Source organism: Aythya fuligula, chromosome 20, assembly GCF_009819795.1.
Source record: "Aythya fuligula isolate bAytFul2 chromosome 20, bAytFul2.pri, whole genome shotgun sequence".
In the NCBI taxonomy this organism is placed as follows: domain Eukaryota; kingdom Metazoa; phylum Chordata; class Aves; order Anseriformes; family Anatidae; genus Aythya; species Aythya fuligula.
In genome coordinates, this window is record NC_045578.1 from 3,921,583 (window position 1) to 3,937,128 (window position 15,546).

Here is a 15,546-nt window from a genome sequence, read left to right on the forward strand (position 1 = left end):
GTCATGTTTTTATCACTTAAAGGCCGAAAGGTCTGAAACAGAGGACAAAGTAAAATCTTCTGCACCTCTAGGTGCTTGTAGACATGTGAATTTGTCTCATTTCTTGCTGGTACCTGGATTCTCTACTCTGAAATGTTAAACAACTAGAAATGTATCAGTCATCAGTGTGTAAGTTTGCAAATGTTGCTTAGATAGCAAATTGCATTTACACAATGTGCTGCCTCTCCTCAGATTCTGCAGAAAGTGTTGCATGGATGCAGTGGGAGCATGCTGGGAACGATGGCGCTGACAGCTTGCCAGTTCATGGAGGAACCTGGGATGGCAGTCCAGATGCGTGAGTCTAAACATCCTTACAACAACAATACAAATTTTGAGGTAAGTTATAACTATTGCAGTGCAATGGGCTTACATGACTTGAAGACTGAAAAATATCAAGGTGTTTGAAGCAGAAATGTGGCTGTGTTCCACGTGTATAACCATGGGACTTCTGTGCTTGAAGTACCTGCGAAATAACCTGTTGTTTTTGAAGTTAGTGCCAGATAGCTGAAGACTTGCCCTGCAAAGAAATATGTTCACTAAGGCACTTTAATAGCCATTTTAATATACTAATTTGATCATATGAAAAGTCCATAACTTAAATGGTTTTAATATGCATGTGTTTGAAGCAGTTCATATTCTTAAATGGTATCAGGGCCTTAATGAGCAAATATTTCTACATTTCATCCAAGTGTTTGTTTCTATTGGCCTGTTACTTTGTTGTGCTGTTAGGTGAAAGCTAGGAGTGGAATCTTTCTTTTTTTCCTTTTTTTTTTTTTTTCGTTGTATTTCTCATTTTAGAGTATATTCTGACACAGTTTCTGATTGTTCTTTTCTTGACATTGTTTGAATGCATTTTTCTGAGCATGCTCATGCAAATAGAGTTTGGTAAGTAATTACAGCTTCTGGGCAGCATTGGGATTTTTACTTCCCTGCAGCTAAGACTCTTCTCTTCTTTATTTTTAAAGGCATGTAAGCCTTTAGGATCTGGCAATACAATCAATATCAGAAACGAATACCACCACTAGCATTGCTAGTAATTAATTTTTACACTCAATATCTAGTGCAAGCAACAGGACATGCTTTACATTTGTTAGATTAGTTCCCTATTAAACTAACAAAGGCTTTTTTTTCTTGCTATGGAGGTACTGTAATATTCTCTATACCACTTCTGTTTGTAAGGTGAAAGTTAAATAGCTTCTTGGTAATATAGCATTACAGTATACGAAGATAACGTGTTTATTTCTCAGGATAAAGTTCAAATTCCCGGTGCTATCTACCTCTCAATCAAATTTGACTCTCAGTGTAATACAGAAGAAGGCTGTGATGAGCTGCTCATGTCCAGCAGCAGTGATTTCCAGCAGGATCGGCACAGCTTCAGTGGGTCTCCGCAGAAATGGAACGATTTTGAGCTTCCAGGTGAACATGCAGTGTTTTAAAGTACAAAAGTATTGGGAATTGCTGGTACCTGGCACTCTTGAGAGAAACTACTGAAAATGCAGATGTTACTGAGAGGTGTGAGGGAAAAACCTCCTTTTCTTGTCCCTGTGTGTTTGCTCTCACAGGCATCTCCTGCATTTATTTTTTTGAAGTGGGCTTATCTGTTGTTTTGCTACTTGACACATTCCATACTGTTTTATTTCTGACCTTTTCTTCCCCACCTCAGTCAAAGCAAGCACTTAGCTACTGGAAACAAATTTTGATCTTGATTCTGTTCCAACACAGTCCTTGTTCTGCATGATATTCACTTACATTGTTTCTGCCTTGTCTTACTTTCCACAGGAAGCACATTTTTTTTTAAACAGATAGGCTTATCTCTCGTCTCCGTACTACACTAGTGCTCAGAGCAAATAAAGAGAGAGTGCCAATGCCTTGTCTGCAGTTGTTGCCACTGAGCATAGCTGAAAAAGTCAGTCCCTTCACTGACAACTTTGGTCTGTATTCTGTAAGCATGTTTTTGATAACACGGTACCAAATGCCAGTGATCTGAGGGGCTGTATGGAGAAAGCAGCACAGATCTCATGCTTCTGATGTTAAGCTGCTTTAAACTACCGAGTTAAATGCTCTGTGGCATTGCTGGAAACTTGACATTGCATATTGTCAGTAGCTGTAAATAGATCTAGGAACTTTCTCAGCAAAGGAGTTTGTGTTACAGGGTGCAAGTTGGAAATCAACGTCTGTTCTGTAGAAATATTTTGGATTTTTTATGAACTTTTTTTCCTTCCTCTTCTTCCTCCCAAGTAGTTGCAGAGGTTTGCCAGGAAACTGAACTTTGAGGCCCATTGTTTTGGAGCAGCCTTGGCTGTGAAACTTGAGTCTCACCCTGTGAAACTTCAGTTCCAGCTACAGCTCTCTGGACTGAGGCTCGTGATTTCACTCAGCAGGGTCTAGCTGAATCCAGGCACTTGAAGGCAGCTTCTGGGCTTTACATTTGATGGCAGGGCTTTTCTCCAGGCAGTCACTGCTGTGTAGGAGTAGGAGAGAACAGTGACTCCATTTCATAGTGAAAAGGGGAAAATTAATAGATTTGTTTATTTTTTTATTATTATTATTTTTAAAAACTTTTGTTTTGGTTTTCTTTATCCTAACAAATGCTTTTGAAGTCTTTCCTCCACTTGAAACTTAGAAAATTCCACACCCAGTGAAAACTAGCATGTCTGCCCAGAGTGACTTTTCAATGGAAAAGAAGGAAATTGTAAGTTTCAGCCAGATCTGACGTTACAGAGCACAACAGATAAAGATCTGTTTTGTTTAGCACTACAGCTAACTACCAGTAGTCGTCTTTGTGAAGCTGTAGATAACTACAATGACAAAAACTTCTTGAATGTCCCACTGCACAACTGTAAACTGGTCAAGCATTTTGGTAGTTCTTCCAGCTTCAGGTGGCTAACTATTTTGTTCTGTAATGTGGAAGTCTGCAATTTTGTTTTCTGACACATAAGAGTAACGCAACTTTACTTTCACAATTTTTTCCCTTTTGCTTAGTGGACTGTGAACTTGGCTGCCCATTCAGAGGTTGTTTCTTCGTAAATCATAACTGATCCATTACACAAGTGGGAAAAGTGAAGTTCGGTTGTGTTCTTTAACTCCCTCATCTTTTATGTAGTTGACAAAAATGTAAGAGACATTGCAAGTGTTTTTATACAGTGGAAATCATTCTGTATTTTGCTTCAGTCTCCTGTTCTGCACATTTCATAATTAGAGGGAAAAAAAATCACCTGTCTTGAATGACAATATCTAGGATTAGTTTATTTTAATGACAAAGTGCATTTCTGATAGCAAAACTAACTCAGTAGTAATGTGTATTTTCCCCCTTCCCCCATACACAGGAGACACGCTGTATTACCGATTTACTTCTGACATGAGTAACACTGAGTGGGGTTATAAGTTTACAGTGACCGCAGGTCATCTTGGAAGGTTTCAGACAGGTGAGTGGTGTTCAGACTGTAACTGAAAGGACTTCTTGGATTTATTTTGCAGGAGCTTTGACAGACTTGGGTTTATCTGTTTTTTGGTGTTGTTGGCTTTTTTTTTTTTTAATCTGCTTCCTTCAGAATTTTGGAAATATGTAATTTGTCTTGTTCAAGCTGCAACTTGGCTAATGGCTCCTATGCTGTGACTGTATGCTAGAAATACCAAATCTTTATAGAGGCTTGGAGATAACAATTATAATAACATTACTTGCATTCAAAGCCTCGTTATAGGACAGTAATTACACACAGGATTTAGTAAGCACTCCCAGGTGCCATAATTGGAAACAGATATCATTTTAATTGTCTTTTTAAAAAGTAGTTGTCCATTAGAATAGGCTGTTTCTGGGTCTAATTTGTAGATATAGCATGGAAGGCTTTGTTAGTTTATTTTAGAGTTTAGATGTTTTTAATAGAATTGAGGATGGTGGGTGATTTGTAATCAGCAAAACTCTACTGAGTATCACATAATATTGAGGACCTGTGTTTGTTTTTCCTTACTTGGGGGCAAAACTTCAATTTCAGATAGGATTCTTGCTAACTTTTTACTTAATTTTAGTCCCAGAAAAGACTGGGTATATCAGACTGTAGTCTGGAGTTATCTCAGATTTTTGTTCTTTATTTTTATTCTTGCTTGCCAGAGCAATGCTCAATATATGGAGAAAACCATTTATGAGCAAAATGGGTCCCTAGAAAGCAATAGCTGTTTGATTTTTATTTTTTTTTTTTAATTTTATTTTTTACCAGGGTTTGAAATTCTAAAGCAGATGCTGTCTGAGGAAAGGGTAGTTCCTCACCTCCCGCTGGCCAAAATCTGGGAATGGCAGGTTGGGGTAGCGTGCCGCCAGACTGGTCACCAGCGTTTGAAGGCTATTCACTTGCTCTTGAAGATTGTGCAATGCAGTGCCCAGAGGTAAGCGCCCTGTTCTGCCTTGTACACTGGAAGGCAGGGTTGTATGCTCTTTGTTTTTGTTGTTGTTTTTTGGCCATTTTTATTTTTTTTTTTAATAAACCAAAACAGGAAAAAACAAAACAAAACAGTTTCCACTTGATTTTCTAGAAATTGATTCTCTTTCTATTAGTTGTCCTCCAGAATTAAGGTGAGGATGAAATCATAAACTGGTGAAAATGATGATCTGATTCACTAATCAAGTAAATAACTTTTTAATGATTATTATAGTTGTACCATTGCAAAGCCTGTAATTGAGTTTCAGAAAGGATAGGTGTGATAGTGCTCAAGTATGCATGGCCTGAGTATTTCTGAAAATAGATGTTGTAAAAGATACTGAGTTTTTAAAGTCTTGAAAAAGTGTATTGTTGCATTAACTCATTAGCACATCACGGCTGACACCTCAGTTATGCCCTCTTTGTTTAGAGCAAACAAAACCAATAAAATGACAGCATTCTACTAGCTTACTTTGATAAAAAGAAGTCAAAGTGTACTTGCATACAGTAATAAAAATGGACAATTACATAGAACCATTGCTTACCTCTTTGTGTACACCAATCTGCATCAAAGTCTGAAAAACTGATTTTGTTTTTATTTGTAATTACAAATTTATGATATTTTCAAGTTCTTTTAGCTTCTTTTTTTTTTTTAATTAGAAAATTAAAAAAGTTTGTCCTGCTTTGTCCTGTGGACAACAAATTTAACTGGTGAAAGATCAAGTCTCCATTGTGCTTATATTTTATACTTGTATTAATCTGATGACAGATTCTGATAGATTCTTTCCCCTCTATGTAACTGTATTTATCATTCTGTCTGTATAATTAGTGACATTTGAATTGGCTTGCTTTAACTCGGGAGTAGGAAGGAGGCAGGACTGGAGCTGTTTGTAAAGAATTATCTGTCTGCCCTAAACCAGGATGTCAGCTGCCCCGTGCTGCAGGCTGATATTGTACAATTCCAAGCAGCTGAGCTAGAGCATTAAGCAAAATGATGTATGTAGTTATTTTAAAGTCCTCATTTCAGGAGGCTACTCGATTTTAGAAGAGCCATTTAGATGTGTCCATGAATATAAGGTTTTCTTCACTTCACTGATTCAGAATGAAATTCATTGTGCTGAAACACCTGACTGAATTTGGATTTAAAATGGTTCTTGTTTTTCTCCCTTGCTTTATACATCTAACTGTCAGAAATGCATGTTTTTGTTCCCTTAAATTGGAGGGGGGGAGGGGATGGTTGATTTGTTTTCTCCTACGAATAGGCTTAAGATCATGGTTACTCACTATTTCATTTAAATGACCTTTTTTCAGGGACTGTGACCTCACCTTGTTGAAGCCACTTTGGCAGCTTTTCACCCATATGGAAAACAACTTGTGTCATGATGTGACCAAGCCTGGTATTCTCCTTCCTCTTCATCGTGCACTTGCAGAACTCTTTTTTGTTACAGAAAACAGAGTTACTGTAAGCAGTTCCTTTATTTATCTCTCTCCTCTCCCCAGTGCTGGGGAATGTTATGTAGTTCAGTGTCAAACTAAATGCATTTTTCCTTTATCTTGGCCAAGTTCATCAGAGCTTTTGTATGCTTTAGAAATATGAGCAGCTTTCTCTTGTGGAGTCTGGTAGCAAATTCTAATTAAGGGGAATGTAGTTGCCTTATCTGTCATGGTCTGTAAGTAATAGTCATGACTCTTCCTTGTGCAGTTGAGGCGTAGGCCATAAAGCCACTCTTAAATCAGCATTCCTCTCAGAATAAATAATTAATTTAAAGGCATTTGAATGTGGTTCCCTTTCAGCTGATTTTGGGTATTACATATGAACAGTCTGTAACTAACTGATTTCTGTAATCACAAACTCTGTTCTAGTCTAAGAGTCTTGTGTGTAGTTCAGATGCATTTGGTTCGTAGGGACTGCTAGTGATCAGCATTTTAATGTTCATTAGTAGGATGATATTTTTGGTAGAAGTGTTGGTGCTCATTGAATGCTTTGTGCCTGCAGGAGCTTGGATCTCTACAGGAGTATTTGCTTGCCTTAAATACTGAAGATCATCTTCATCGCTGCACAGCACAGGTAATTACAAGACTGCACAACCCCGGAGATGTGTTTTTTGTAATATTTTTATGGCAGATGGAAATAATGAACAATTTCTGATAGCCCAATGGCATTTATTATACCATGACAGGCCTCTGAAGTTTGTCTGCGATGAACTGTGCACAAATGCTTTTCTCCTTTAATAGTCAGATGATGTGTCACAAACTGACTGTTGGGAAAGAACACTAACTCATTCTAATACAAGTAGTTCAATAGGGTTTATCTAATTTAATTGTATTGACCCCTCAACTGCCAAAACATGGAAAGGGGGGTAGGGTGGGGGTGATCTTTCAGCCACTGAAAACGCAGTTGCCTCACTGAAACTGTGTGGATGTGTGACAATAAATGCAGTACCAGGAGGTAACCAGGTAGAGACAGGATGGTTAATTAATTATTTCTTTTAAATTAATAGAAGAATTTCTTCGCAGTTTTGAACTGGGAGAATGTGTGACGTGACTTAGCTTTTTTTCTTCTCTCTTCTAGGCCCTGAAAAACATTGCTGCTATCAGCCTTGCCATTAACTACCCAAACAAATCAACAAGTTTCTGGAATGTTTAATACTGGCTCAGGCCGGAGTGCATGGGATAGAGTAGTTTGTCCATAGGAACCTTGGAACAAACATCTTAACTCCGTTCAGGAAAAGTTCCTTCAGCTTCAGTGTATGAGCACTCTGCAGCCTTCCTTCCTTCCACCTTGATGTAGAATTTGTAAAAGTAAAAGCGCACTTCAATGAAAAAGCACATCTTGAAGTAACTCACGCGTCGCCTACAGTTATGTATGCACATATTGTAGCATGTTAGAGTAAACAGAACAATTCCTTTTTTTTAAATTCAAAGAAAGTAAATGAAAGAAGGTAGCTGAAGTATGAGAATGGAAGGCCCCCCATTGGTATCATCTGCTCCCGAGGAAACGATTGATGAAACCTGAAAGCTTTGAAAAGATTGAACTTAGAACGATGCAGTCAGCAGCACCTGTGTATCATTGGAGTGAAACAGGCAAACCAGAATCTGGTGGGCTGATGCAGAAATGGTCCACGCTTGAATCCTGTCGTGTTTACTTTTGCCTTGAAGGCTACTACCCAGGGAAAAGAACTTTAATTATTGGTAAACTACAGGTTGTAGAACAAATGCCGGGTGATTGCATAGCAGTTAAAGAATTCCAGCTTCAGAGCATCCTTGTGCAAGAGGTTAATGTTTCTCCTGTTCTTTGATTCAATCAGCTGGATCATCTGTTCTTACCTTAATTTATCTCCGATGGTATTATTCTAAATCGTACTTTATTCTAGGGCAGAGAGCAAAGGCAGGCCTCCATTCACTAAGCAGTGGTGATATGAAGAACTGAGGAACTTGCATGTTTCTCAAAGATCATTGAAGAAATTATTCATGAGGGTTTTTTTCTTTTAATTATTTGGGTACTAGTGGCTTAAGGAGGTCCTTCTCAGCAAAGGTGGGAACCTGGACTCCCAGCACTCAGGGTGGGGGTTAATTATCAATCTGGTCTTGTCTTACACAGCAATAACTGCATTACTCTTAATGAAGGTGGAATGAATTGCAGACCTTCTATGTTGAAATAAATTGGCTTTCTTCCTGCTCAGCTACACTGGTTATTCCCTTTCCAAAGAGTTACAAAGAACATAGAAGGATTTAGGGATGAATTTTGTACACCATTATGCAGTACCTATAGCTGGTCTTGTCAACCATCAATTCAGAGAACTTCCAGTGAGAATTATTTTCTTCTTCCCTTCCCCACTTCAACAATAAAATACAAAAAAAGGCAACCAAAAACTTCAGTAGTGGAGTCTAGGTGACTGATTCAAGTTGGGTGAAGGCAGTGGCTCTGTGAGAAGGGAATATGCTTCTTGACCTTGCTTGGTGAAAAGGTAAGTGGTGCCTAAATATCACTGTGCCATGAGCACAGCAGCACCACTTCCATGGGTGACCTCTGAATTGATGGTCTTAGCAGCTGGGTCTGGACATATTTTAAGGGCGGTCCAGTCTCCCTCTGAGATGGAATTGTGCATTATGCATCCCCTTTTCTTCAGCCTCTAGGGCTGTAGTTAAAGATGTCTTGACTTCTTTCTGTTCAGCCAGGGGAGTGTAAAGTGAGTGCTGCTTCAGGGGATGAGGTTCAATCAGGACTTAAAGCTGAAGACCAAGCTGTGCTGAAGCCGTTACCTTCAGGAATGGAGAGGCCCTCTTGGCAAGTGAGAATGCCAGAATTCAGGAAAAACATGCCATTTATCAAAGACCGAAAGGATGCAGAGATACTGCTCTGAAGCCCCTCTCTGAGTATACTGCAACTGAAAGTCAAAGCCCTTCTTCCTTCCAGAAGGAGCTTGTGATGGGAAGGGAATTATCGGAGTTGTGGCGTATGCTGAACGCATGGATCATTTTGTTCCCACATCTGAGTAATGTATTGGAGTTTGCAGTCTCACTGCAAGGGTGTCTGAGAGACCCATCCGTGAGAAACCGAGTTCACACTTCCTGGGAGCATGAACAGATTCTGTGAGTTGCTACACCAAAACAAGATGTTATTACTAAGCCTGCTTTAGGGAGTCGCATCAATGGGACAGGTGAGCTTTTGAAATTGCTCTTCTTGAGCAGTAGGACTTCCTATTCACTGCCTCAGTGGGAATCGAGGGCCAAGCAGTCAAGGATATGCAACGGGCTGATTTGCTAGGGCATGTAGCATGCTGCTGAGATCTTCCTATGTTTTAGTCGAAAGAAGGCTTTTTTCTTTTTTCACATCAGGGATGAAGACTGTAAATAAACCATTCATAGAACCTGTGACGGCTCTACCATACTCACGATTTTCAGTTGGACTGTCTTTTTGCTTTCTGTACGAAGACACACGAGGCTGCAAGGATGACACAGGAGTGGCCAGTGTTCCTTACTAGGCGCACCACCTACTTACTCTACCAGCAGTAACTGGCCTTGAGTCAGTCATCTTGCCCTGAAGGGACTGTCTAGAAACGTTGTCCACTAAATATTATTTCTACCCACTAGATGGAACTGAAGGACTGTGACCTGAGTTGACACTGAATCTGTTGCTGCCTTACGACTCAATCATTCATTACGGATTTTTAAGAGACAAGGAACACTTTTCTTTTTTTTCCTGGTAGTTATAAAGAAGAAGAGAATACCAATAATGAATATTCATGATCAATCACATCTTGAAAATCCCCCCAGCACTTCCAAGTTGGATGCAGGTGATGATGCTATTGAGTAGTATAAAACTGGCTGGAAAACAGGTATGCTGAAAAAAAAAATGTGCCTAATATTAAAAATAAAATAAAATAAAATAGTTGTCCTGCCTGAATCACCTATGATGTGTTTAAGACAAACCACATTGTTCGTAATGATACCTTTGACTTGCTTTCATTAAACACTTTAAAAAGTTTTATAATTTCTTTTATTACGGGTTTACTACTTTGCAATTTTTATCAGTTGTTAAAATATATCAAACCTTTAGATTTATTCCAGTTCAGTTCAACATGTAAAAAGAAAGCTACAGATGTGGGTAAAATATGCAAATGAAGAGAAATATATTGTAAAAATTATATAAAAACAACAAAGTAACAACACGGCGTCTGTTTTTTGTTTGCTTTCCTGCTCTCCTCTCCTCACTGAGTGTTAAAGGTTTGGATTTGCAGTGAGATCCAAGGTTTTTCTTAGAAATCTTCATTTTTGGTGCCCGTAAGTAAACCTGCTTATCCTCACCCAGTGGGAATACGTCTGCCATTGCATCAAACTATGCAGGACACGTACAGCTGGAGTCTTCTTTTAAATTCCAGCCCTGCTGTTTACATTCCAGTGGCCTTATCCTAAAAACAAAGTTTTGCCATGGATACCCCTGGGGTTCAGTGCCGGTGGTTGTTTGCCTTCAAGCCTGAAATGCAAATCTGGGGCCCCAGGTGTTGCCTCCTGCTAAGCTGAGATTTGTCTCAGGACCTCTGTTCTAATTAGCAGGATTTGTCAAGGGCTGGTGCCCACCTCGTCGCCTGGGCTTAGCTTCACAGCACCCGTGGCTTAGTTTTAGCTCGAGGGAAGTTGGTCAGGGAAGGGTAAGCAAGGAAGCCAACACCATTCTTGTATTTACCCAACGCCCCGAGTTGTTTCCACTGGTTCCACATGCTCAGAGACTGGTCTCGATGGGTGATTTCACTAAATACAAATAAATTGCAGGGGTCGTGGGAGAGTGGGGACTGAGAGCCAGGTCTGAGGTTTCAGGTGCTGTCAGCAAGGTTACGAGGGGAACAGATTCAGCTCCCTCTGCAGCTACAGTCAGCCTGGTCCCAGCCCCTGGAACATAAAGCTCACAACCAAAAGGGCTGGGAGCTGTTGTTCGGATGCCCTGAGTCAAAACCATTTTTCTCCCAAAAGCTCCAGCTCAGGCTGTCAGCCAGCTTACAGGGGGAGATTTGTTAACCTGCCTTCAGGAGCTGGCCACGCTCTGCTTACACAGGAGTGAGTGATGCTGGGTCTCTGCTGAGGCAGCCACTGGCCCTTAGGTAAATAGGGGAATAGGGGAAAGTGGTGTAAGGCCATAAATAGGGCGCTTGGCACCCTCCTGCAGCCACCCCGGGGGTGCACAGGGCATCGGGGCCGCATCCAGCAGGAGCCGCGGGGCTCTGGGGGAAAGGAGCACAACCCGCCCCGGGGTTAGAGCCAAGAAGGCATTTCCCAGCCCAGTGAACAAGGGAGAGCTGCTGTGAATAGGAAAGGAGTTAAACAAGAGGTGAAGGAAATCAGATTAAGGCTCATTCTTTCCATGATGGTCGGGTCTGATTTATTTAGGTCCTTCTACCGAAGGAAGCACAAATAATGAAAAGCTGCCACCCGCCTCAAAGCCAGGCTGCAGCACCGTGCTGGGGCTCATAAGCAAGTATGCAATCCAGGGAAGAATATACATTAAAAAAAATATAAAAAAAAAAAATCTCCCTTCCTCTACCCAGAACCATCAATAAGCATTCCTGACAAAGAGATGGAAATCTCATAGTTTTGTAGCAGCCCTATACATTTAGAGCTGTTTCCCTTTGGGTTCATGGGCTGGGAGGCGCGTTTAGATTTAGGATGTGCATGAAAACATGTGGAAAAAGGACTGAAATTCAAAGTTCAAATTGAAAGTAGACCACTTTTTGCCTCTGAGTGGCAATGTGCCACTCAGAGGGCTGTGGGGTTCCCTGGGTGGTGGTGTGGAGTGCACCAAAGGTGCAGGGCTCCTGGCCCACCAGACACCCAGGGCATGGCCAGGGCACCAGAGCTGTTCTGCCTCTGCCCTCAGCAGCACCTTGCACGCAGCAGCTCTCCCCTTCTGCCTCCAGGACCATCACAGATGGGGTCTTTCCACTCCTGAGCCGGGTGGTTTGCTGGGGAGCTTCTCCTCTTGGTGTTTAGCTGGCAATTCACATAATTTTTTGAAGTTGGTTTCTTGCTTCATTCCTTATAAATACTGCAACTATGCAATACGTGAGCTTGCATTGCACAAAAAAAAGTCTAGAGAAATATAAAATTAAAGTGTCTGCACTCTCGTGCAGGCTGCTTTCCAGGATTTTGGCACTTCCCAGGGCCTGAAGTTTAGGTGGCAGAGCCGTGCTGGGCTTCGGAGCACAGCCCCCCTTCTTGCTGTGCTGTCCCGAATGTCTGCCCTGCAAAGGGTTTCTAGCTCTTTGTAACGAGTTGTCACCATTAAGGAGCTGCTGTGGAGGTGTTGGGGGCACAAATTCCACCTCACTGCCTTCCCGGGGCTGTGGCACCCACAGGTTTTGGCCTCCTCGATGCACGTGGCCATGGAGCAGCTCGGGGAAGCACCCAAAGGAGCTACTGCTGCTGCTGTGCTCCTCTGGTGCCAGCACCATGCGTGTGGGCAAAAGCAAAAAGGATGCAGAAGTGAGAGACAAGGTGGTGTGCTGGGCTTTGTGCCACACCAGGAATTATTTTGGTTAAATGTGTTCCCCCTGCATTTTTAGCCAGACCCAGTAAAACTTCCTCTGCCAGTGAGTTCAGCGGCGGTGGCTTGCCGTGCCGTTCCTGCCCCCGGGCTGCTGAGGCTCTGTTGGGGTTTTGGGGTGAAAGATCCCACGTCTGTGCCTGAGGAACCGCAGGAAACGCTTCCCCTTCTGACCTTACGCTTTCTAATCCATGAAACCACCCCACAGAGCTTTTTCTCTCTCCAAGCAGGAGTCTCAGCCCTGCAATGGGCGCAGGAGGGGACTTCACCGTGCATGTAAAGCTGGGCATTTAGTAGGGCTTCAATCCCTCCTCACACTTATTTTACACTGAATTAAGCAAGGAACCAAGGCATAATCTTAAGCACATGTAGTTAAGTGATCAAAGGTAGGCTTTAAATTGCTCCTGTTGCCCTGAAACCCGAGCAGAGCAGTTGAGAGGAAGCTCACAGGCTGTGGGACTTGCTCTCACATCCAGCCAGGCAGGAAAAAAAAGGCAGGATGAGTTCTCGAGCTAGGAGACCTCTAGTTCATCAGCTTGCTTCAGACAAGTCATGTCTGCGTTTCTTACCCTTCTCCTTTACATAAACCACCCACAGAAAGCTCATTAATCAAAAATGTCAATGGTTTCACAGCCGTCTTCCCACTCAGACCCTGGGTTTCACATTCCTGTGAGTGGCAGGCCGGGCTTTTTTCTTCCTAACAATTGTCATTTTTCTTTCTTAAATGTTTTCGTTCCTTCTTACTGTGAGCGTTAATATTTAAAGAGAAGAGAGTGTTTCGTATCCTGTTGGTCAATTCAGGATACGCTGCTGGGTTTTAAACATGGCTTTGCCCCCAGTAGCCACCCTTCTTGCCTTGCTTTGAAGAACAGCATTTTCCTCCACTCGTTTGCCAGGCCCAAAGTACACCAAGATGAGTTTGAGCTTTGGCTCCTCGCTTGCTAGAAGGGGGCTCAGCTTCCTCAATGCTGTTGGTGTTTCTGAGGCCGTGCTCCTTGCTTGCCCTGAGGTTCCTGCATTTCCATCCCACTGGGGAAAGCAAACCTCCCACAGGGCCAGGACCCAGGGAGCCTAAAATAGCTGCTTATTTACCATGAACTCACTGGGCAATTTTGCTCTGATGATGCTTAAGGCTGCTGACGGACTATAGCTTTGCTTTAATTAGATTTGCACAGCGCCCGGAGGGGCTGCCCATGGGTGAGGGGTCGGTGCCCAGGAGGTCTCCGCGTGGTGGCACCGCCACCGACTGCCCAGCCTGGCCCCACCACATGGATGACAGGAGGTAGAGACACTGCTGTGCTCTGTGCAGCCAGAATTGGTGCCAGAAGCACACAAGATAGATCCTTTCTGTTCCTTCTGGGTTCTCACCCACTTTCTATACGGTGCTCAGTGCCCCTTCGTGCCCTCAGGGCCAGCACAGCTTACACGGGGTGCAGGAGCTGCCGGTGCTACCGCCGGCTGCTGCTGTCAGAAGGTTTCTTCTGCAAAAAATAATTAAAAAAAAATCACACCGTTTCTTCCCAGCTTGTTCCTGCAAGCACCCAGAGCGCTCGCCAGGCAGCCAAGCGCCGGGGCTCGCCGGCTGGGAACAGCCTGTCCCCGCGGGCCTGGGAAGCGCCTGTTCCCGGTGCGGCGGCAGCAGCAGCATACGGCCCCGCGGGGCTGCACGCCCCCGGAGCAGCTGCTGGCGGCACCGGGAGCAAGGAGCATCCCCGGGATCTGTGGTTTATCAGTGCTGTAACCCCCCAGTGTCACCGCTTGGACGGCTTCGCCATCCGTGTTTGATTTCTTGGCTCCTGAGCAATGTCATGGGGCAAAGCCTTGATTTCCCCCCTGAAAATGAGGGAAATTCCCCTCTCCTTGACCCAGCTGTGCTGGTGCTACCTGGGCTTGGGCCAGGTTTGTGTCCCCCCCCGCCGGGATGTGGCTCCCAGGACGCGAGGTTCGATGCCCTGAGGCACCCCCTGGGGCACCCCCCAGCTCCTGCCCCTTTCCTCCTGTGAGGATTTTGGGGAACTGCCGCTCTCCCCTCACCTCGCACCATTTCAGCACAGCTGAAGGAGATGAGGGACACGCGACACTGCTGGCACAGCCCCAGGGGTCCAGCCCAAGGTGACTTCCAGCTCCTGATTTCCACCTCCCCCTTTTCCCGAGTCCATGTGAGGGCTGCTGAGGCAGGCAGCCTCCTGTGGGCAGGATCCCCCTGCTCTTTGGGGACCGGCTCCCTCCTCCTTTCTGTGGTCACCTACACAGCCTTTTCTACCAGCACGGAGCCACTGCCCTCCAGGCTGCCAGGGCCCGAGGGAGAGGCACTGCCACTTGCTCATTTTCTCAAATATCCCCCCCACACACCCCAAATTTTCTGGATAGCAAGGGCTGGGCTCCTCTCAGCCCCGCTCAAGCGGCGTCGAGCGCCTGTATGCGGAGTCACGCAGATGTCAGCGCTGATCTATGGCTTTAATTACGAGCCCGTCTTCGGGTAAGGCTCAGATAAGTCAAAACGGAGAATTGCGGCTCAGCCCCAGCCTGCGAGCGGCTCGGTTCATTATTCACGAGCCCTCGTCTGTGGCAAAGCTCGCCCCGAATGCGAATCCTCTTGTGCTGAGGACGCTGCAGCCCCAGAGGCTGGCACTGTCCCCTGTCCAGGGCACTGCCTCACCCTGGTGTCGGTCACGGCTTCGCTTTGGGAGCTGCACCGGGGCTGTCTGAGCACCCAAAGGCCCCTCGGGAGCCTTTTGCCTCTCCTGTTAGGGGTGCCTGTGGTGGGAGCGGTGAGGGGGAGGCATCCAGCTCAGGCACCGAGCAGCACCCAGGATCTGGAGAGCTCAAAAAGCCTGCGAGCACTCGCCCCAGGTTGCAACCACAAGAGGAGGAAGTGGAAGAGCAGTGCCCGGGGACACCCCAAATAACCCCTTCCCTGCCTGCTGCAGAGCTGGGACCCCACTGCAGTGATGGGAGAGCCCCCCCTGCACAAATGCTCCATTTCCATGGACCGCAGAGAAATGCCACCAGGGGATGCCGGGCGCAGTGGGTTGGCACCCAGCACTCGCTCACCCG

The 15,546-nt window shown here is 44.3% G+C and overlaps 1 protein-coding gene across 1 annotated transcript in view; it reads left to right on the top strand.

Annotated features, from left to right (window-relative positions):
* Window positions 1-8,133, top strand: part of ZZEF1 (zinc finger ZZ-type and EF-hand domain containing 1) — a gene marked incomplete at its 5' end in the record, with an annotated part of 57,701 nt that extends 49,568 nt beyond the window's left edge. The window contains 7 exons of the mRNA XM_032201201.1: window positions 232-375; window positions 1,287-1,455; window positions 3,366-3,464; window positions 4,254-4,419; window positions 5,763-5,913; window positions 6,448-6,519; window positions 7,024-8,133. Of these exons, the coding sequence (XP_032057092.1) occupies window positions 232-375; window positions 1,287-1,455; window positions 3,366-3,464; window positions 4,254-4,419; window positions 5,763-5,913; window positions 6,448-6,519; window positions 7,024-7,098 (876 nt within the window). The remainder of the gene's footprint in view (window positions 1-231; window positions 376-1,286; window positions 1,456-3,365; window positions 3,465-4,253; window positions 4,420-5,762; window positions 5,914-6,447; window positions 6,520-7,023) is intronic.
* Between the last annotated feature and the right edge of the window lie 7,413 nt (window positions 8,134-15,546).